Source organism: Sturnira hondurensis, unplaced genomic scaffold, assembly GCF_014824575.4.
Source record: "Sturnira hondurensis isolate 20B ecotype Veracruz unplaced genomic scaffold, ASM1482457v3 Scaffold0002840, whole genome shotgun sequence".
NCBI lineage: Eukaryota > Metazoa > Chordata > Mammalia > Chiroptera > Phyllostomidae > Sturnira > Sturnira hondurensis.
Genome location: NW_028075471.1, coordinates 5283755 through 5307887, shown reverse-complemented (window position 1 = coordinate 5307887; position 24133 = coordinate 5283755). Strand labels below are relative to the sequence as shown.

The following is a 24133-nucleotide window of genomic DNA, read 5'->3' as shown; positions in this document are numbered from 1 at the left end:
AAGAGATATGAGGAAATTGTTAATGAAGTCTTCACCTACATTAAGAAAACTAGCTACAACTCTGACACAGTACCATTTGTGCCAATTTCTAGTTGGAATGGCTGGAGTGAAGTGCCAACATGCCTTGGTTCAAGGCATAAAAAGTCACCTATAAAGATGGCAGTGCCAGTGGAACCATGCTGCTTGAAGCTGAGTTTGCATCCTGCCACCAACTCATCCAACTGACAAGCCCATGCATCTGCCCCTCTAGGGTGTCTACAAAATTGGTGGTATTGGTACTGTCTCTGTGGGCTAAGTGGAGACTGGTGTTCTCAAGCCTGGCATGGTGGTCACCTTTGCTCCAGTATTACAACTGAAGTAAAGTCTGTTGAAATGCACCATGAAGCTGTGAGTGAAGCTCTTTCTGGGGACAGTGTGGGCTTCAGTGTTGAGAACATGTCTGTCAAAGATATTTGTCATGGCGGTGTGGCTGGTGAGAGCAGAAATGACTCACCAATGGAAGCTTCTGGCTTCACAGCTCAGGTGATTGTCCTCAATCATCCAGGCCAAATCAGTGCTGAATATGCACCTGTGCTGGATTGTCACACAGCTCACTTTGCTTGCAAATTTACTAAGCTGAAGAAGATTGATCAATGTTCTGGGGGAAAGCTGGAAGATGGCCCAAAGTTTTTGAAATCTGGTGATGCTGCCATCATTGATATAGTTCCTGGCAAGCCCATGTGTGTTAAGAGCTTTTCTGACTATCTTCCTTGGGGCTGCTTTGCTGTTCTTGACATGAGACAGACAGTTGCTGTTGGTGTCATCAAAGCAGTGGACAAAAGGGCAGCTGAAGCTGGCAGTCACCAAGTCTAGCTTCAGAAAGCTCAGAAGGCTAAATGAATATTATCTGCAACACCTGCCACCCCAGTCTTAGAAGAATGGTCTCAGAACTGTTGGTCTCAATTAGCCACTTAAGTTTAATAGTAAAGGACTGGTTAATGATTACAATGCATTGTAAAACCTTCAGAAGGAAGGGAGAATGTTTTGTGGACCATTTGGGTTTTTTTCTGTGTTACAGTTTTTTAGTTACTCATTTTTAAAATCAGAACTTTTAATGGAAACAACTTGACCAAAATCTGTCACAGAATTTTGAGATCCATTAAAACAAAGTTTAATGAGGGAGCAAGAGTGAGAGTGAGGCAGGGAGGGGGAATCTTAAAAGCAGCAAGAGAAAAGCAGACAGTTACCTACAATGGAGCTCCCGTAAGACCATCAGCTGATTTGTCAAAAGAAACTTTGCAGCTCAGAAGGGAATGGAATAAATATTCAAACTGATGAAAAGCAAGGACCTAAACCAGTATTACTCTACCTAGCAAAGGTATTTTAAAATCGAAGGAGGGATAAAGAGCTTTCCAGACAAGAAAAAGCTAAAGGAGTTCATCACTGCCAAACCAATATTATATAAAATATTAAAAGGTCTTCTTTAAGATGAAGAAGAAAAAACTAAGATCAAAATATGAACAATGAAATAGCAATAAGTACATATCTGTAAACAGTTGAATCTAAATAAACAGTACAGAAACAGATTCATAAATACTGAGAACATTTTGATGGTTGTTAGATGGAAGGAGCATGGGGGGATGGGCGAAAGAGGTGAAGGAATTAAGAAGTACAAGTTGGTTGTTACAGAATAGTCATGGGGATGTAAAGTACAGCACAGGAAATACAGTCAATATTTTAATAACTGTGTATGGTGTCAGATGGGTATGAGATTTATCGGGATGATCACTTAGTTTTGTAATGTCTAATAGCTGGGGTGTGCATCTGAAGCTAATATAATATTGTATGTCAGCTGTAATTGGATAATAAAAATGACTGTGGCAAAAAAATACCATCCTTAAAAAACAACAATAAAAATAAATTGACAAGTTTTAATGTGCCTCTTCAACTGGGAGAAAAAATAATGAGTTCATCAAGGACAAATTACATAAGCTTCCTAAATGTTTGGTAATTCCAGAAATATCTAGAGTATTCAAACAAATAAGAAATTCAGTTCACCCTGACCAGTATGGCTTAGTTGATCAGGCATTGTACTGCAAAGCCAAAGGTCGCTGGTCTGACTTCTGGTCAGGGCACATGCCTAGGTTGCAGGTTGGGTCCCTAGTCAGAGTGCATATGAGTGACAAGTTGATGTTTCTCTCTCACATCTGTATTTCTCTCTCTTTTCTTTCTCTTTCCCTCTTTCTCAAAACAATTAAATAAAAACTTTAAAAAAAAGAAAAATTCTGTTCTTTCCTAGCCAGGTGGCCTAGATGGTTGGTTGGTTGGTTGGAGCATTGTCCTGTACACCAAAAGGTTGTGGGTTTGATTCCCAGTCAGGGCACATACAGGAGGCAACTAATTGATATTTCTCTCCCACATCAATGTTTCTTTCTTCTTCTCGTCCTCTTCCTCCTCTCCCCCTCCCTCTGCCATTCTCTCTCCTCCTTCCTGTCTCTGTAAAACCAATAAAAACATACTCTTGGGTAAGCATTAAAAAAAAAAAAGAAATGCAGTTCTAAAACTTGCTCTCATTTCCCCTCAGTTTTCTCCCAATCCAGGAGATGCTGTGGCAGCAGAGGGTCTTTTCCTTTCCACTGCTAATAAAGTCTGTTCCCAAGAAACATTTATTGAATTAAAGCTGAGTCATGGTTTAGGGGGAATTTCTACAGAGAGCAGCAAGGTGACATAGAGCACTCTACCTATTCAAAATACCATCCCTAGAGTCCTCCCTGGTGTTAGAGTAGTGTTGGCCATAATTCTCTGCTTTTTGTCAAAATATGCTTCAATTCTTTCTACATTTTAGTAACTGTAGATATTTTAGTGGTAAACCTTGCAATACAGTATTTCAAAAGCATTTCGATTAACATTTATAAGTCAGAAGTTAACACGTGCAGGTACACGCAGATCCTTCCTGCTTCACTCATTTAAGTTATTTGCCTGGGCTTTCTACGGGTATAGTTTGCAACCCTGATTGCCGGGTTGCAATCAGGGGATAATTGCCGGATGACCCACTTTACCTTGATTCTTTAGTTAAAATCTTTACATAGCCAGAGACAGCAAATAAAGTTAGTGTTCTTATAGCCACACCAATATGAATACTTATTTATAGGCCACTTACTGAGCTACAATTCTAATGAAATATATCTTTTATTATAAAATGAAAGTGTGGTATAATGTTTTAAAATGTTTCCCTCACCCTGGCCAGTGTGGCTCTGTTGGTTGGAGCATCGCCTAGTAGACCAAAAGGTCACAGGTTTTATTCCTGGTCAGGGTACATGCCTAGGTTGTGAGTTTGCTCCCCAGCTGGCCCATGTACTCCAGTTGCCGTGCATATGAGAAGGCAACCAATCAATGTTTCTCTCTCACATCAATGTTTCTGTCTCTCTCTATCTCTATCTTTATCTCTCTTGTCTCCCTTCCTCTCTCTCTACCAAGCAATGGAAAAAATGTCCTCAAGTGAAGATAAAAAAAATGTTTTCTTCAAGCATTTCTTTTATAGAGCCAGTGATTTGGACATTGTTTGATTTTTAACAGTATTTTATTTATTGAGTATCATCAAATGAAAAGGTAACAGAAAGGTAATCTTTGGTTATATTTTGCTTGTTTGTTTGTTTTGTTGATTACATTCCTGTTAAAGGTGAGATCATATGGCATTTGTCTTTCACCATCTGGTTTATTTCACTTAGCATACTCTTTGCAGCAGCATGGGTGGAACTGGAAAGCAAAAAAAAAAAAAAATTAAGAATATTAGATAGGCAAAGTAGGGAAACATGATCCATAACAAGGAAAAAATCACAGAATGAAAAGTTGAGGGATTTAAAACAACTATTGTAAATATATTTTGAGGATTTAAAGGAAATATATAAACATAATGGAGAAACAAATGGAGAACCACAATAGAGAAATGGAAACTGAAAAAAAACTGGAATAAATACAATATTGAAATGCAAGATTCATTGGGTGGATTTAACACCAAATTAAATACTAAGAAATATCATTAAAACTGAAGTCAGGAATATAGGAACAGTTCAAACTGAAGCACAGAGAGGGAGAAAAATTCTGAAAAAAAATTAGTATAGTCTGAATGGCTTTGTGAAACAATATCAGTTAGTCTAACTTGTGTGTAATTGGAATACTGGAAGGAGAACAAAGAGATTGAGCTGAAGAAGATTTATAAAAGTGATGGTTGAAATTTTTCAGAATTTGAAAAATATACCTAATGTCCAATAAGCACAACAAGCCATGAGCTGAGGATCACTCAAACACCACACCGTGATAAGTCATAACTGAAAAGAAAAAAATGCCCATGAAATACACCATGGCATGCCATACCTAAATTGCTGAAAAACGACAATAAAGAGAAAGTCTCAGCAAGAGGAAAAAAATCACATTATGCATCAGATAATGATGATAAAATATGTCAACAGTTTTCTACCAGAAGTAATGAAAGTAAGAAGGCAATGGAATGGTGCTAGGGAGGAGAAGGAACTTAATCTGTCAACCTGGAATTCTTTAATGAAAATATTTTAAAAGAGCAAATAAAACCATTTTAAGACTAAACAGCTGAGAAAATTTGTTGCTAGCAAACCTGAACTACAAAAAATACTAAAGTTCTGCATGCTGAAAAAAAACCAGGTGCCAAATGGAAATTTAGATCTAAGTGAGAGAACAAAGAGTGCGAGTAAAGGTAGATATATAAGTAAATCTAAAGATTCTTTATTCATATCATAATTTCCTTAAAAGTATTTGATTGTTGAAAATAAAAATAACATTGTAGATGTAAAGTATATTACCATAATGATAAAGAATGGTAGATATGGTAGTATAATACTATTAGGTTCTTATCCATGAGATAGTCTATCAAAGTTAGATTGTGGTAAGTTGAAGACTCACATTGCCAACTGTAATGCAGCCATTGGGGAAAAAAATAAAAATATATAACTAATCAGCCAACTGAGGAAATTAATAGGTCACTAAAATATATTTAATTCAAAAATTGTAGGAAAAAAGAAAGAAACCAAAAACTGATGGGACAAACTGAAAGCAAATAGCAAAATGTTTGCCTTAAACACATCAAACTAACTACTGTAAGTGGAAATGGACTAAATAAACACTTTAACTAAAAGAAAAACTTAAATTGAATGAAAAGCAAGAAAAAAGTGTATTCTGTTTGCAAGAAGTATACATCAAATCTAAAGACATGGGTAGATTAAAACTTTTTAAATGTAAAAAGACTTACCATGCAAACACTAATCATAAAAATGCTAGAGTGGATATGTTAATACCCAGACAGAGCGAACTACAGGAGTGGAATATTATGTAAGGAGGCCCTTTTCTTCAACCTAATAAAGGGTCTCTATAAAGAAAAAAAACCTACAACCAAAATTATGCTTAATGGAGAAATACTGACAACTTATCCCCAACCCGAAAACAAGGCAAGGATATATCCACACTGACCACTTCTATTCAACATCGTATTGGAGGTCTCAGCAAGTGCAATAAGATATGAGAGAGAAATTTTTTGAAACTCAGATTGGAAAAAAAAAGTAAAACTTTCTTTACAGACAACGTAATAATCTATGTAGAAAATTTTAAGGAATCTACAGAAACTAAACAAAACCTATTAGGTAAGTGAATTTAGGAGAGTCACAGAATACAATGTCAGTATACCAAAATTAATTATGTTTCAATATAAATTGTTTATTTATAGAAGTAAATAATTAAAATCTGAAGTTTTAAAAATATTTACAGTAGCATCAAGATTATGCAATACTCAGGAATAAATTTAACAAAATATACGCTAAATCTTTATCCTGAAAACTATAAAACATTGTTGAGAGAAATTGAAGATACATTGTTTATGATTCAGAAGAATGTTGCTAAGATGTCAATGTTCCTTCAATTGACCTAATTGATCTAATCCCAATTAGAACCCCAGCAGGCTTTTTTGCAGAACTTAATAACTGAATTCCAAAATATGTATATAGAAATTCAAAAGATCTACAACATCCAAAAATTTTCAAAAAGTCTAAATTATATCTTGTGATTTCAAGACTTAGTATAAAGCTATAGGAACCAGTGTGATGTATTATTGGCATAGATAACAATAACAAATTTAGAAATAGACCTACCTATATGTAGTCAGTTGATTTTCAACCAAGGCACCAGAACAATTCAATAGGAATAGGAACATCTTTTTTTTCCAAGAACTGGAACTTCTTTTTGTTCAATTTTTCAGTTACAATTGACAATCAACATTATTTTATATTAGTTTCAGGCATACAGAATAGCAGTTAGACAATTATATAATTTATGAAGTGATCTACTCAATAATTCCAGTACCCCTCTGGCACCATACATAGTTATTATAATATTATTGATTACCTTCCTTATGCTATACTTTCCATCCTTTTGACTATTTTGTAACTACCAATTTTTGCTTCTTATTCCCTTCACTTTTTTAACCCAACCCACTAACTACCCTTCCCTCTGACAACCAATAGTTCTCTAAATCTATGAATGTATTTTTCTTTTGTTTGTTCATTTATTTTATTCTTTTAGATTCCGAATACAAGTGAAATAGTATGGCATTTCTTTTTCTCTGCCTGACTTATTTCATTTAGCGTAATACCCTCTAATTCCATCCACACTGTTGCAAATGGTTTCATTTTTTTATGGCTGAGTAATATAGTCTATATGTACCATGTTCTTAGCCCCTCATCTGTTGTTGGACACTTGAGTTTGCTTCCATATTTTGGCTATTGTAATTAATGCTGCAATGAATTGAGTGGGAGGTGTATGTGTATGTGTATTTGAATTAGCATTTTGGGAGTTTTTTTTGGATGTATACCCAGAAGTGGAATTGCTAAGTCATAAGGCAGTTCTATTTTTAGTTTCTTGAGGAATTTTCATACTGTTTTACATAGTGGGCTGCACCTATTTGCATTCCTACCCACAGTGCATGAGGATTCCTTTTCTCCATATCCTCTCCAACACTTGTTGATTTATTGATGATAGTCATTCTAACAGGTGTGAGGTGGTAACTCATTGGTTTTAATTTGTGTTTCTCTGATGATTAGTGACACTGAGTGTCTTTTCATCTGTCTATTGGCTGGTTTTATGTACTCTTTGGAAAAGTATCTATTCAGGCCCTCTGCTCATTTTTCAATAGGATTGCTTGTTTTTTAGGTGTTGAGTTGTATGATTTCTTTATAAATTTTGGATATTGAACTCTTATTAAATGTATCATTAGCAAATATCTTCTCCAACTTAGTAGACTGTCTTTTCATTTTGCTAATGGTTCCTTTGCTGTGCAAAAACTTCATAGTTTAATGTAGTCCCATTTATTTATATTTTATTTTGTTTCCCTTGCCCAATGAGATATATCAGAAAAAAATGTTACTGAGAGAAATGTCAGAGAGTTTACTGCCAATGTTTTCTACTAGGAGTTTTACAGTTTCAAGTCTTACATTTAAGTCTTCTACCCATTTTTGAGTTTATGCTTGTATACAGTGTAATTAGGTGGTCTAGTTTCATTTTTTGCATGTATCTGTCCAATATCACCAACACCCTTTATTGAATAGACTGTCTTTATTCCATTATACATTCTTGCCTCTTTTGCCATATATTAATTGACCATATAGGTGTGGGTTTATTTCTGAGGTCTCTACTCTGAAGAACTAGAACTTCTCAGTAATTATATAGAAGAAAATGAAAGAACCTTAACTCCAACTTTACACCATTCATAAAAATTAATGTAAGATGAAGCATAAATGTAAATGTAAATAGTAAAAATTTAGAGCTACTTTAAGAGATATCTTAAGAACCTAATAAAAAGCATCAACCCTAGTGAAAAATTGTAAAATGGGTTTCAAAAAAATTTTAAACTGCTATCAACAAAAAAAATTAATAAGCAAGTCACAGACTGGAGGAAAATATTTCTATTTGTATTTGACAAAAGGTTTATATCAGAATATACCCCACAACTGTATAATAAAAAGACATAACTTCTTTTAAAAGGCAAAAACAATTAAACAAAGCACTTCACAAAGATCATACATTAGTTAAGTAACCTTATAAAAAAGAGCTCTACACCCTCAGTCAGTGAAATTCAAATTAAAAACAGTACCACTACTTCACCCACTAGAATGTCTAAAATAAGAGACAGGAAATACTAAATGTTAGTGAGAGGTAGGACAATTATCATATATTTTCAGTGGGAACAGAAAATGGTACAACTACTTTGGAAATACCTTTGGAAATACCTTCTGATAAAGGTAAGCATTGATTCAGCAATTCTACTACTTGGTTTATATCCAAGGAAATGAAAGTATGCACACACAAGAAGACTAGTGTGGGAATTTCACAACAGCTTTATTCATAAAAGCCAAAATCTTAAATAACCCAAATGTCTACAAATAGCACAATGAACAATCAAATTATGGTATATTTCCAGAGTGAGTACTACTCAGCAAAACAAGAATGAACTGTCAATATATGCAAGGGCGGTGATGAACTTCAAGTATATTAAGTGAAAGAAATGATTTACTCTGTGATTCTGTTTAAATAAAATAAGAGAACAGACAAAACTAATCTAAGGTAAAAGAAATTAGTGGTTGCCCTTGAGAGGGACGAATGCTGAGATTGATTGGGAAGCTGCATAAAAGATCTGTCTGGAATGATTGAAATGTCCTATATCTTGATGGGGTTTGGAATGCAGGTGTACTGAGTGGTCAAAATTCATAGTACTGTACCCTTAAAGACTTCAAGCCCTGGCTGGTGTAGCTCAGTGGATTGAGCGCGGGCCTGCGAACCAGAGGATCGAGGTTCAATTCCCAGTCAGGGCACATGCCTGGGTTGCAGGCGGGTTCCCTGCAGGCCAACTCCCAGCAGGGGACGCACAAAAGGCAACCATACATTGATGTTTCTCTCCCTCTCTCCTTCCCCTCTAAAGATAAATAAATAAATAAAATCTTAAAAAAAAAAAAGACTTCATTTCATGGCATGAAAATAAAAAAGATTATGATTAACTTATAGTGAACACTTATGATATGCTAGGCACTGTTGTAAGTGTTTATATGTATTTAAACATTAATCCTAACAATTCTATGAAAGATGTACCTTTATTATCACCTTTTTTTACAAATGAAGAAAGAAAGGTACAGAAAGCTTAAGTAACTGTAAAGATTATATAACTAATTAGTGGTCGTGCTGGAAACCAAACCCAGACAGTGAGGCTCCAGAGCTCAAACACTTACATTCCCCGGAAGAATATATTTAAAAGTAGCTGCCATTAGGGTTTAACTGGAGGGAATTGCCAGACAGATTAAAGAATAGAATATTGTGATTAGATAATAGAAAATTACTTCTATTTCCAAAATTTTAAAGTTAAGTATTTCCTAAATTTCAGGATGTGGAAAGTGAAGAGGAGAGGAAGGCTTTTGAAGGAAAGGAGGTTAAGGGACTGTGGAGTGTTGAACAATATGTTGAAAGATAAGATGAACCTGGTCCCAGCATGTTTCAGGAATGTGTATACGGGCTGGTGAGGGAGTGTCTGAAGCAGTCAAACGAGTGACCAGAGAGTGGCTGGAAGATTAATGTAGCTAAAAGGATAGAAGAGCTTGCCAGTTCAGTGCCTTAGGCTTCAAAGAGCATTAGAGCATAACTTCCCTCAATGCCACTCAGCCGCATAGCCTCAAAATAGGGGGATGTAGAAGCAGGTGTGAACTCCCTAAGTAAACTTCAATTCCAGAGTTGAAGAGGAAGTAATATCTCAAAGAAAAGTCAGGTGTCAGTTAAGGTAAGGTGTGTAGGACCCATAGAAAAATAAAGAGGATAGAAGTATTTTCCAGTAGGAAAGGATTTCAGAGGGTACTATGAAAGAGTGAGCTGAGGATTAGCAAGAAAGATGGGGCTGCTGTTTCAGGAAGAGATGGCTTATTTGAAGTGGGTGGGAATTAGGAGGTAGGGTTCGATTGCTGTCAGGTATACTGACAATATTTCCACAAGGAACTTGACTTCCTTTGGTTCAGCCAGGAGTTGCACCTACGCTAGCCCAACCTCCCCTCCTCAGCTCCCCTCTCTCCATATAAGGGCTTGTCATGATTTGCATTTCCTAGGGAAATTGTTTTTAATACAGTAGTAATGGGTAATTGCTACTGACCATGTGGATATGAAATTACTATTTCAGTCTCTGCTTACACCCTTTAATAAATACAGTATGATGGTGTATAAGGTCATTGTAAGCATATTTTCTTTTGAGAAATTAAAACTAATATATGAAAAATTCTTTTGAAAGGCACAATAAATATCTTACAATATTATTCTTTGTTATCATTTTAGGAGCACTAAAACTGAGGTTCTAAAATTCTGTAAAAGAGATGTACAGTAGGGTTGCTAGGTTATGAAATTGTAGTTTCTTATTTATTGTTTCCTTTTAAGAAGGTCAGTGATGGTGGGAGTTGTGCACTGTTGTGACTCTAGCTCTTTCTATACCTGCAGAATGAACTCAGTTATCTTCAGAGCTGTCAAACAGTCATGGCTTGGGAAATGAAAAGAGTGCTGGGACAACCAAGAACATGCATTTGAGTGTGTGTGTGTGAGTGTATGAGTGCAAGCATGTGTGCATGTGTGTTCACAGAATATGCTGTCCTTTCATTGGTATAACAAAGCCACATTGCCAAAATATGAGTCAGTATGAACTAGAAATTCATGCTTTCAATAATTCATTTACCCTGTGCCAGTCAATTTTTTCATGCAAAATTACATCCTGGAAGTCATATAACCTCTCATTAACCCAAGCAACAAACTAAACAGAACCACCTTTTCTTTATCACATTGCTATCTTTCTGTTGCAAACTTCTTAAGGACCCATAATTATAAATATTTTAGACTAAGAGGTCTTCCATGCTGTACTTGAGTTGCATGTAAAAATAAAGTGATTACAGAGCAAGAAAAATGTCCAAAAGGGGTATATTTAGGAATGGATGATATCACCAAGAATTATGAAAATAATATTTTATAAAGATTAACTGTAATTCCGATAACCCACCTGTTGATAGTAGAAAATTTATACTCTTTACAAAACTTCAGAAAATGTATCACAACATTTGTTTAAATAATGAATTATTAGTTGGAACTTATAAAAATTAGAACCTTTATAAATATCAACTAAATGAAAAAATAATTTCTGTTTCCTCCCTCTAGCCAAGGGAGATTTGTGAAAGTTATTCCCACCTTTTTCAGGCACTACTCCAATCTGTACTTCTAAGAGATGGATTCACTAAATATGTATCATTTCTCACACATTTATGGAGCTTGTTGAGTGACTTTCATAAAATGAAAGATTGAAAGTGTGTTTAGGCATGTATGTAATCATGCATGTCTTCATATATTAACAAACTGGCACAGACACACATATATGCATACCATTGTTGGTTGAGTAATTTTTACAAACCACGAGTCCAGGTAGAGGGAATAAAAGCAGCAGTACTGTGATGATGAAGAAGAGTGTATATCCGGTAAGGACCTGGTTTTCTGGGACTCGCAAGAAGGTGGACACCAATTCCCCATCAGAGCTGGTGGGGTGTTCAGGGGCAGCCAACCGGAGACTTCATCAAAGCAGGGTACAAAGGGGCAGGGCCCTGAGGAAAAAATACCTAGCGTGGCTGCATGACTCCCTGAGCCTGGAAATTCTAAATCATTGTTCACAACCAAACTCAGAAGTTACCTATAAGCATTTCCTAGATGTAGGAAGACTTAGATTCAAAGAAAATAAAGAAAATAATTAAAATAACAGTTATTAACTAGAAATACAAAAAAGTTGTATAAGGAAGGGAAGGTAATCATAGAGCATCACTTGGCTCGGTTGTATGTAATATTTACATAGTCACAAGGAAAACACAGAAAATTGATTTTTTAAAAGTATATTTATTTATTTTTAGAGAGAGGGTAAGGGAGGGAGAAAGACAGGGAGCAAAACATTGATGTGAGAGAGAAACATCCATCGGTTGTCTCTGTACACTCCCACACCTGGCCGAACTCTGTGACCTTTTGCTTTGTAGGATGATGCCCAACCAGCTGAGCCACAGCAGTCAGGGCCATAAAGTGGATTTTTTGAGGAGAAAAGAAAGAATGAGATAATTTTCTAGGGGGATGAAGCTGGGGAAGTAGTATGTGTAAGTAATAAGCTAAGTCTTATCTACCATAATAGGAAGTCGGTAGATGTTTAAAATTGATAAATGAAGAAGTATTACTTAAAAATATAAAGAGAAGAAAGTTAAGAGTTAACAATATGATTAGAGGAATGTAGAGATGACCAGGACTTCATTTTGTATAAAATCCTTGTATGCCTATATGCATATAATATCATGATATAATTTTTAAAAATTTTTTAAAAAGAAATCTTCTCTGAATCTCTCCACCCTCTTACGTTGAGCCCCCTCCATACTAACTAACTGTATGTAATAGATTCCAAATGTCTGCCTCCCTTGGCAGACTAGAAGGACTGCCTTACTCCTTGCTGTATCCCTGGAGCCAAGCCCAGTGTCTAACACCTGATAAATGCTTACTTAGCACGTGTGGGAAAGGGTGGGTAAATGCAATTACTGAATGATTGGAATTGGGACATAATGTTAATTAAGTCTTTTAGGAATAAGAACAACATTTATAACAATAATAATTTCCTATTGTAATGATAATGTTAATAATTATTATTGTATAGCTGGAAACCCCAAGACCTCCATTCCTTATAACCTGAATTTTACCAAGTCTTGGTGTTTCGCCCTATGCCATGCCTACTGGATTTGTCCCTTACACTCCACTTGCTATGCTAGCCTTCTAACCAGACAGACCCTCTTCACTTTATGCTTAGATGACTGACAAGAGACTAGTCTTTCTGTACCTCAGTCTGTCTCCACTCTACCTCACCCTTTCCCCACAGACCCCCCCTACCATCCCAAAACAGTTCTGTATCAGGATTAGTCCAAATTTCCCAATATACTTCTTTTGTTACATTCTCCTTCGAGAACCACAGTTATACTTTACCTTCTGGAGCCCAAGGTTCTCTTCCCCATCTCCCATCTCCCATCTGCTCCAGAACCAGGCCTCGCTGGCCTATCCCATGTTACTTCCCACACCTCCACAGAGTTCACCATCTTACTGGTCAAGCCAGTCTCATTATTATATCATACTCAGTCCTACTTCCTACCTTTTATTACTCCAGATACCTTTTCCCAAAAAGCCCAGAGCATCCCCATGGCCTAGGAATAATATAATTGTTCTGTTGAGATATCTACAAAGAAAATACATGTACTTAATCTTCATGTACTTAATCAACAATGTACTGCAATCTCTTACTTTTCTGCTGTGGAAACAACTTCAGCTTTTCCTCCAAATTAAAATGATTTCTAAATAGAATTGCCTTTAAAAATGACATTTTTGCCCTGGCTGGTATAGCTCAGTGGATTGAGCATGGGCCTGTGAAGTAAAAATGACATTTTATTTTCTTTATTAATGAATATAGCTTTCAATGTCATGGATTAATAAAATGGACCTATGTAAATTGTGCTTCTAAACAAATAATGGAAGAGGCTGATATTTTTTTTAAAGCACAATTTTATTTTATTTTTTTTCAAATATTTTTATTTAATTATTTTTCAAGTACAGTTTTCTGTCTATTACTCCCATCCCATCCCACCCTCGTGCTCCCCCCTCCCTCCCATTTCCACCCTTCTCAGTTGTTGTCCATGTATCCTTTATATATGTTCCTCTAAATCCCTCCCCTATTTCCCCTGAAATTCCCTCCCCTCTTCCTTCTGGTCACTGTCAGCCTATTCTCTATTTGAGTGTCTTTGGTTATATTTTGCTTGCTTGTTTGTTTTGTTGTTTAGCTTCCTGTTAAAGGTGAGATCATATAGTATTTGTCCTTCAACACCTGGTTTATTTCACTCAGCATAATGCTTTCCAGTTCCATCCATGATGTTGCAAAAGGTAGGAGCTCCTTCTTTCTTTCTGCAGCATAAAATTCCATTGTGTATATGTACCATAGTTTTTTGATCCATTCATTTACTGACGGGCACCTAAGTTGCTTCCAACTCTTGGCTATTGTAAATTGTGCTGCTATGAACATTGGGGTGCATAGGTTCTTTGGGATTGGTGTTTTAGGGTTCTTAGGATACAATCCCAGCAGTGGAATTGCTGGGTCAAAAGGCAAGTCCAATTTTAGTTTTCTGAGAAAATTCCATACTGTTTTCCATAATGGTTGTACCAGTCTGCAATCCCACCAACAGTGGACCAGAGTCCCCTTTTCCCCACACCCTCTCCAACATTTGTTGTTTATTGCTTTGTTTATGATAGCCATTCTCACCGGTGTAAAGTGGTATCTCATTGTAGTTTTAATTTGCATCTCTCTGATAGCTAGTGATATTGAGCATCTTTTCATGTGTCTCTGGATCCTCTGTATGTCCTCCTTGCAGAAGTGTCTGTTCAAGTCCTTTCCCCATTTTTTAATTGGGTTAGTTGTCTTCTTAGAGTGAAGTCGTGTGAGTTCTTTGTATATTTTGGAGATTAAACCTTTGTCTGAGGTATCATTGGCAAATATGTTTTCCAATGCAGTTGATTGTCTTCTTATTTTAATGCTGTTTTCTTTAGCTGCACAGAAGCTTTTTATTTTGATGAGATCCCATTTGTTTATTCTTTCCTTTATATTCCTTGCTCTAGGGGGCAAAGGGTGCAGTAACATAAAATGGGGTAAAGATAGCCTCTTCAACAAATGGTGTTGGGAGAACTGGACAGCTACATGCAAAAAAAATGAAACTTGAGCACCAACTTACATCATACACCAAAGTAAATTCAAGGTGGATAAAAGACTTAAATATAAGCCGTGACACCATTAAAGTCCTAGAGGAGAACATTGGCAGGAAAATATCAGATATTTCACGCAGCAACATTTTTACTAAAAGCACAATTTTAAACACTACTTTTCTTTTAATTTCAAAAATTATTTTTCTGCTTTTTTCTGCAGTCTTAAATATGGTTTAATTTCTTACTAAATGATTCTTTTCTCCTTTTCTTTAACTCAGTCAGACCATTAAAAGAATTTATTTGATGAAGTATTGAGGGACCTAATTGTTTAATAGTCAGAAATTAGTTCCTGCAAGGGTACTTTAAAAATTGGCAAATATCAGGCATAATCACAAATTCTTTAGAAAATCTACTTCTATACAACCCATTAATTGATTATAAGTAGACAGCACTGGCCACAATTTAAATCCAGCTTCTAATTTCATCCATTTTTTTTTAACAAATGTAAGTGGCTAATTGGGATCAAATTAGTCCCGCTGAAGGAACAATTGGCTACTTATCTCTGATTTTCAAGATTTCAGTTGGTCTAATGCACCTTAGCTTCCCACTAGCAGCACGCCTACAGATCTAGAGTTTTTCCCAAAGTTGCCAAAGCCTTATCTGATGATAGGAACTCTGTAGTCAGATGACCACTATATACTTTAGATTATGATGATTTTTTGGAAGGATCGAGGCAGTTCTTAAGAAAATTGAAGCCAAAATGAGACATATTTGCCTCAGAGGGAAAATCTGTGGCTAATTCAGATAATTGCCTTAACTCTCCGGACTTCCCACACACAGACAGCTTGTCCCTTTGTGTGGTTGTAGAAAGTACTTATTCATTTTTCCTCGTCTTTATTTTAGTGGTGCAACCTGTGCATTGACTTGGTAGCATTTACCAGTGAAATATTCAAGGGAGCAGTTTTCCAGTCATTGGATGGAATTATTGTCTCAGCTAACTGTAAGCTACGGAAGATCTTCACATTGAAATCCAAGCCTCAAGATACCGCTGATAAAGATGGTATGTTCAAGTTGCTATCAAGATTTTTAAATTCTCCAATATGTTTTTAAAATTAGACATGTCTTTGGGAAACATGTGAGTCAATTAATTTTATTTTATTTTGGAAAGAATACTTAATATGATATCTATCCTTTTAATAACTTTGAAGTATACAGTATGTAATTATTGACTGCAGGTACAACATCATAGAGCAGACCTGTAGAGCTTATTCATCTCCACTGCCTCTTCATTAGTAACTCCCTGTTTGCCCCTTTCCCCAACCCTGGCAATTCTTTGAGTCCATGAATTTGAGCATTTTAGGTACCTCACATGAGTATAATTATATAGTATTGGCCTCTCTGTGATTGGTTTATTTCACATAGCATAAGTTTTCGTGGTTCATCCCTGTTGTAGAATGTGTCATTCTTTCCTCTGGATTACATGTTTACTTTTACTGTAACTAAATGTTATAAAGATATATTTTTATTTTAGTTGTAAGAAACAGAACTCTCTCTAGGTAGTTGCGGGGGAAAAGAATTTATTTCATGAAATTATCTGGTTCCTAGAATCTCAGGGAGACTCAGAATGCCATGCTTGGAAACTACAGCCAAGATCACACCCAGCCCCTGCCACATGACTATTCCAAGGAAGACCCCACTAGCTACCACCCCTAAGCAAGGTCTTCATAATTCACACCACAATGCTGGGCTCTGGGTTCCAGAATTTCTGTCACTGCTGCTCCTGAAAAATTTGATGTCTTCATGCTTCTCTACTAAACAAAGGCTGACATGGCAGTCTGGAAGCCTAGGTCACATGCTACAAGGGCAGGCAAAGCAAATGTCTGATTCCTGACTAGGGAGAGAGGACTTGTACAGCAAAGTCACCAAATTAGGAACGTTTAGAAGATATTGGACATCTAAAATGCTCTGCATTTGTCCACTCTACTGTATTACTCTGTTTGCATTTCTTAAAGTCATTTGGGAGAAATATTATGAATATATTAATTTTCTAGTGATCATGTTAAAATGGAAAGATTTTTAAATTGTTCCTCATAATGTTTCTAGAAGGACCAGAAACATACACATTAATTATTCTTTCTATGATTGATAACTAGTATACTCTGCAGGTAACTGAGCCATCTAGAACTCATAAAATGCCACAAACTCCCCTGCTAAGATAGTCTTAAATAACTGAAAGTATTGGAAAAATGCCAATGATTCCTTTTTATTTTCATCTGGGATTATTTTTAACAACATCACGTCTAGAAGCCCAGGAAATAGGGCTTTATATAAGATGCCAAAGATAATTTCTTAGAAGTTTGTATGTAGATTTAGTCTTCTACTCCATTTGGAAGAGTGTATGAGGAAATCCTTGTTTATTCCACTCTGTGGAACAGGACACTGTGCCTATAAATTTTATTTGAAAATAAAACACAGCAGTGCATTAACAGCAGCTCCCTAATGAAATCACAAGCCGAGAAGTATGGCCAATAATTTATGTACTACTTGGGACTTCTGACCAAGATGTAGGCATAGGTGGAAATACTGTGCTTTCTCACAATAACCAAAATTAAGGACAACAAAGATTTAGAAACAAAAACACAACCAGAACAGACAGAAAATTGAACTGCACAGAAGTCCAACAACTATTCATCCAGACAGGTAAGAAGGGCAGAGTCTGTGGCCAGCAGAGAGAGGTAGCGGCAGGAAAAGACAGGGGCTAGCAGACCCCGGGTGTGGGGAGGAAATGAGCAGACCCAGTGAGGCTCGCAAGGCAGTTGGCTAATAGCGATCACACATTTGCACTCAGATAAACCCAATGAAAACGGGCAGTGAGACAGACTGTGCAACCCAGGGCCCCAGTGACAAAAATAAAGCCTAAAAGCACCGATTGAAAAGGTGCCAGGAGAGAAAGAGAGAGAATTCATTGGAGAGACCCACAGGGTCCTAGAACTTACACAGGCCCATCCACCCAGGAACCAGAACCAGAAGGGCCCAATTTGCTTGTGGGAAGCAGCAGAGGGGACTAAAATTTGAGAGAGAGCAGAGCAAGCACCATTGTTCCCTTTCTGACCCTGCCCCCACATACAGCATCGCAACCCAACCACTGGGTTGCCCCTCCTGGTGAATACCTAAGGCTCTTCCCCTCATATGTAACAGGTGTGACCAAACCAAAAAATTATGGCTCAAACAGAGGAACAAATCAAAGCCCCAGAGCCAATACTTTTAGGCAACCAAGAGATAGCCAATCTATCAGATGCATAGTTCAAAGCACTGGTGATCAGGATGCTCACAGAACTGGTTGATTTGAGTTGCAAATTAGATGAAAAATGAAGGCCACACTAAGTGAAATGAAGGAAAATGCATGGGGAACCAATAGTGACAGAAAGAAAACTGGGTCTCAAATGAATGGAACGGACCAGAAGGAAGAAAGAAACAACCAAACAGGAAAGAATGAAGAAACAAGAATTCAAAAAAATAAGGAAAGGCTTGGGAACCTCCAGGACATCTTTAAACATTCCAACATCTGAATTATAGGGGTACTAGAAGGAGAAGAGGGAGAGCAACAAGTGGAAAACTTATTTGAACAAATAACTTTTAATAATAAAGGAGAACTTCCCCAATCTGGCAAAGGAAATAGACTTCCAGGAAGTCCAGGGAGCTCAGAGTCCCAAAGAAGTTGGACCCAAGGAGGAATGAACACACCAAGGCATATCATAATTACATTACCCAAGATTAAAATGAAGGAGAGAATTCTAGAAGCAGCAAGAGATAAGGGGACAGTCACCTACAAAGGAGTTCCCATCAGACTGTCAGCTGATTTCTCAAAAGAGACCTTATAGGCAAGAAGGGGCTGAAAAGAAGTATTCCAAGTCATGAAAGGCAAAGATCTACATCCAAAATTGCTCTATCTAGCAAAGCTTTCATTTAGAATGGAAGAGCAGATAAAGTGCTTCTCAGATAAGGTCAAGTTCAAGGAGTTCATCATCACCAAGCCCTTATTATATGAAATGTTAAAGAGACTTATCTAAGAAAAAGAAGATAAAAAATATGAACAGTGAAAGGACAGCAAACTCACAGTTATTAACAACCACACTTAAAAGCAAACTAAGCAGACACCTAAAACAGGAGTGGAGCCACAGAAATGGAGATCACATGAAGGGTTAGCAACAAGAGAGTGATAGGAGGAGAGCGGGGGAGAAGGCACAGAGAATATGTAACATAAACAGTGGGGAGAAAATAGACAGGGGGAGGGTAAGAATAGGAAATGTAGAGGCTAAAGAACTTATAAGTATGACATATGGACATGAACTAAAGGGGGGGATGTGGGTGGGAGAGGGTGTGCAGGGTGGAGGGGAATGAAGGGGGGAAACAGGACAACCATAATGGCATAATCAATAAAATATATAAAAAATAAAATAATTTCGCCCTGGCTGGTGTAGCTCAGTGGATTGAGCACAGGCCTGCGAACCAGATGATCGCGGTTCGATTCCCAGTCAGGGCACATGCCTGAGTTGCAGACCAGTTCCTGGTTCCCAGCAGGGGACGCATGAGAGGCAACCATACATTGATATTTCTCTCCCTCTCTTCTTCCCTTCCCCTCTAAAGATAAATAAATAAAATCTTAAAAGAAGAAAAAAAAATAATTTATGTACCACTTAAAGTCTATGTGAAAAAATGAAAGACTTTATTTTAAAAAATACCACCCAAGTAGTAAGAATCCTGAAATTTATAGAAATATATGTGCAATCCTCAGATCATAGACAGTGAATTATAAACTGATTAATATTTTTAAATAAATGTCAGGAAAATCCCTGGCTGGTGTGACTCAGTAGACCAAGTGCAGGCCTGTGAACCAAAGGCTCACTGGTTTTATTCCAAGTCAGTCAGGGCACGTTCCTGGGTTGTGGGCCAGGTCAGATCCCCAGTAGGGGGTGTATGAGAGGGAACCACATATTGATGTTTGTCTCCCTCTTTCTCCCTCCCTTCCCCACTCTCTAAAAATTAATAAGTAAAATCTTTTTTAAATGTCAGGAAAAAAGCAAATCAATAATTGGCAGATTAAATACATATCTTTTGCTAACCAATTCTTCCTCAACCTGCTAAAATTAATATAAAAATAAAATAGGTATAAGTCTACCAAGATGAAGAGGAGGTACCAAGAGACAAAAGATGTTGATAAATCTTGTGAGACTGAGAACTGACAACTGATTTATAAGAGCAGAGAAAGGTGAAACTTTCGGATTAACAGAGAGGTTTACCAATGAAATTCATAATGTAGAACCTCAGCAGGGCTCAAGAATTGGCAAGCCCAGGTACTGCCGCAGGCAGGGTAAATGGGTATGGCTAAAAACAGGGAGATTGGTTAAAAGTCTACGTAGGATTCTATGGAACCCCAAGTCCCTCTCCACCTCCTTATAACCAGGAAACAGGAGATTTATTCTCTTAAGAAACTACACCATTGAATTTCTGAACACAGGTAGATCAGGTACATGGTATATACCAATACTAATAAAAAATAGATAAAGTAGAAAATAATACATGTTTTTTTTCAGAGCTAAGAAAAGATACCTACATCTATAAATGAGAATAGTTTGTTCCTGCTTTATTTCAATAAATATTTTAATCAAATAATTATATGATAACTTTTATATGTATATAGAAACATTCATAAATTAAGAGTTCAGCTTGAGGAATTACCACAAAGTGAATACATTTTTCTAACTACCACCCAGGTCAAAAAATATAGCCCTACAAGCATCCTGGAATCCCTGCTTCTGTCCTCTCCCAATAATGACTCTCCTTTTCTTCTGAGAGGTAACTCTATCCTAACTTCTAACACCATGATTAATTTCAACTTCACATATTGACACATATACATCTTCTTTCACATATACATCATTTCAGAAGACATTGTGTTTGTGAGATCCATCTGTGTTGTTGCTGGTTTTCAGTATTGTATGGTGTGGCATCGTAGAACAAATGACTATTTATCCATCTTAGGCTATTTTGTTGTTTTGTATTTTATTGATTATGCTATACAGTTGTCCCATTTTTCTCCCCTTTATCCTTCTGCTCTTTATCCCTTCTCCCACCATCATTCTCCCACCTTAGTTTCTGCCTGTGGGTCATACATATAAGTTCTCTGGTTCTCCATTTCCCATACTACTATTAACTACTATTAACCTCCCCCTGTCTATTTTGTACCTACTCTTTATGCTCCTTATTCCCTGTGCCTCTTCCCCCATTCTCCCCACTCTCCTCCGCACTGATAACCCTCCATATGATCTCCATTTCTGTGATTCTGTTCCTGTTCTAATTATTTGCTTAGTTCATTTTTGTTTTTTACATTCAGTTGTTGATAGTTGTGAGTTTGTCATTTTACTTTTTATATTTTTTATCTTCTTCATTTTCATAGATAAGTCCCCTTAAGATTTCATATAATAAGGACTTAGTGTTGATGAATTCCTGACCTTATCTAGGAAGCACTTTATCTGCCCTTCCATTCTAAATGATAGCTTTGCTGTATAAAGTAATCTTGGATGTAGGTTCTTGCCCTTCATGACTTCAAATACTTCTTTCCAGCCCCTTCTTGCCTGCAAGGTTTCTTCGGAGAAATCAGCTGAAAGTCTTATGGGAACTCTTTTGTAAGTAACTCTCTCCTTTTCTGTTGCTGTTTCTTAGATTCTCTCCTTCTCTTTAATCTTGGCTAATGTAATTATGATGTGCCTTGGTGTGTGCTTCCTTGGTCCAACTTCTTGGGTACTGTCTGAGCTTCCTGGACTTCCTGGAAGTCATTTCCTTTGCCTCATTGGGAAAGTTTTCCTTCATTATTTTTTCAAATAAGTTTTCAATTGCTCTTCCTCTTCTCGTGGCACCCCTATGATTCGGAGGTTGGAATGTTTAAAGATGTCCTGGAGGTACTGAAGCCTCTCCTCATTTTTTTGAATTCTTGCTTTTTCATTCTGTTCTGGCTGAATGTTTATTTCTTCCTTCTGCTCTAAACCATTGATTTGAGTCCTGGCTTCCTTCCCATCACTTTTGACTCCCTGTACATTTTCCTTTATTTTACTTTTCATAGCCTTCACTTTTTCCTCTATTTTTGAGCACCCATACTCAACCAATTCTGTGAGCATCTTAATTACCAGTGTTTTGAACTGTGTATCTGAAAGATTGGCTATCTCTTTGTCACTTAGTTGTATTTTTTCTGGAACGTTGATCTGTTCTTTCATTTGGGATGGTTTTTTTTGGTCTCAGTGCACCTGTTATGTAATAAGGGGTGGAGCCTTAGATATTCACGAAGGCAGGGCAACCCAGGTCATGGAATTGTGGCACTGTATTTTCAGGGATGGGTCCAAGAGGGAACAATGCCAGTTGCCCAGCTCTCTACCAGCTTTCGGTCACTTCTGCTGCTACCCACGAGTAAATTGGGCCTTTCTGGTGCTGATTCCCAGGTGGTTGGGTTTGTGTACATTCTAGGACCCTATGGGTCTCTCCAGTGAACTCTATTGTGAGGGTGGGAGTTTCTCCCACTACCTCAACCCCCACAGGTTTTCTCAGTCAGAGATTTTGAGGCTTTATTTTCCCACACTGGAACCCTGGGTTGTGTGGTTTGTCTCACTCCCCAGTTGTTTCTCCCAGTTTATCTACCTGTGAATGTGCAATAGCCTGGTCCACCAGCTGCCGCCTCACCTACCCAGGTCCTCTACCCACTGCCTTGCCACAAGTCCTTTCCACCCCAGCTGCCCCTCTCTGCTCCTCCTACCAGGATGAATTTTTCTTTCTTAACTCCTTGGTTGTCAGGCTTCCATATAATTCAATTTTTTGGAATTTCTGGTTGTTTTTTTGTTTTTAAATTTGTTGTTACCCTTCTTTTGCTTGTGCGAGGAGGCAAAATGTATCTACCTATGCCTCCACCTTGGCTGGAAGTTTCATCTTAGACTGTTTTGAATAGTGCTGTTATTCTACATTTCTAAATGTAAAAATGTCATTCTACATTTCTCTTGGAAGATCTGTGTACATGTTTCTTTGGATATTTATTGAAAATATGAATTAATACATATTTAGGTATTCTTAATTTTAGTTACTATGGTTTTTATTCTAGAATTTTATTAGATTCTTTTTATACTTTCTGTTCCTCTGCTGAAATTTGTATCTTATTATTTGATTCCTCAAATATATTATCCAAAGTTATTTAAAGGCTATGGCTCATAATTCCAGTATCAGCTTCTTGTGGATCTGTCTGTGACCTGTTTTTTCATTTGTCTTGTCTCTTGGTATACCTGCTAAGTTTTGCATGAATGTTGGACAAAAATTGTAGAGATATTATGAGACTTTGTATTGTATTGTTCACCTCTGGAGATATAAAACCAAAAATATAAAATAAAAAAAGAAGCCCAAAAGACTTGGAAAAATGGAAATGCTTAAAATATTAGAAGTTAGTCCAAGAGATCCAACGACATAGTTAATAGGAATCCAAGATGAGAGAATAAAGAAAGTAGAACAGATGAAATATAAGATTTCCTAAAATTGAAGGCCAGGTGTTTTCAGATTGACTTAGCTCATCAGGAAAAAAACACCTTACCACTGTGTGATTTCAGAGCAAGAAGGGAAAAAATGATATGCTTTAAGCTTCCAGAATTTCTTTAAATTATCAGCTACATACCAAGGTTTGCAATACATAAGAATAATGTCCAATTTCATACAGCAACATTAGATGGTAGAAGACCTTGAAACTATGCTTTCAATAGTCAATGGGAAGATTACTTTCAACTTAGAATTCTACACCCTTTCGATTTATCAATTAAATAAGAAAAATGAGGATATTTACAGACATGCAGGGTCTCAAAAATTTATTTATTTATGTTGTTTCTAAGAAAAAACCTGGAAGACATTCTCCACAAAAAGTAAGGAGTAAATTAAGAAAAGGGCATATATGGGACCCTAGAAACAGAGGATTTCATGCAGGATAAAAGCAAAGGGAATTCCCAGAATGATGGTCAAAGGAGCTCAAAGGGTTGCACACACTTGTCCAGCATGTCTAGAGGATAGTCAGTCCAGGTTTTAACAGAAAAATGGAGATCTCAAGAGGAAAGTCTCCAGGAAAAGGATATATCTGGTAGAATATGATGTATTTGAACATGGAAAATAAAATCAATTGTGATACTACAGTGTTAATGAGGAGTTTGGGGAGAATTACTGTTAACAATGTAGAAACCCCATGACAAAACAATCATCAATTCCAAGAAAAACAAAAAGTTGTACAATGAGT

At 36.8% G+C, this 24133-nt stretch overlaps 1 protein-coding gene and 1 long non-coding RNA gene across 5 annotated transcripts in view; one reads left to right on the top strand and one right to left on the bottom strand.

Moving 5' to 3' along the window:
- Positions 1 to 24133, top strand: part of CFAP20DC (CFAP20 domain containing) — a 255270-nt gene that overhangs the window by 111569 nt on the left and 119568 nt on the right. For all 4 annotated transcript variants that reach the window (XM_037040809.1, XM_037040810.1, XM_037040811.1 and 1 more), the window contains exon 6: positions 15727 to 15883. In XM_037040809.1, coding sequence (XP_036896704.1) covers positions 15727 to 15883 — 157 coding nt within the window. The remainder of the gene's footprint in view (positions 1 to 15726; positions 15884 to 24133) is intronic.
- LOC118983397 (uncharacterized) lies at positions 924 to 20681 on the bottom strand. Its single transcript, XR_005065719.1, has 3 exons — positions 20661 to 20681; positions 20438 to 20439; positions 924 to 1000 (listed from the first exon to the last, which is right to left on the bottom strand). It is a non-coding gene; the product is annotated as an uncharacterized LOC118983397 (long non-coding RNA).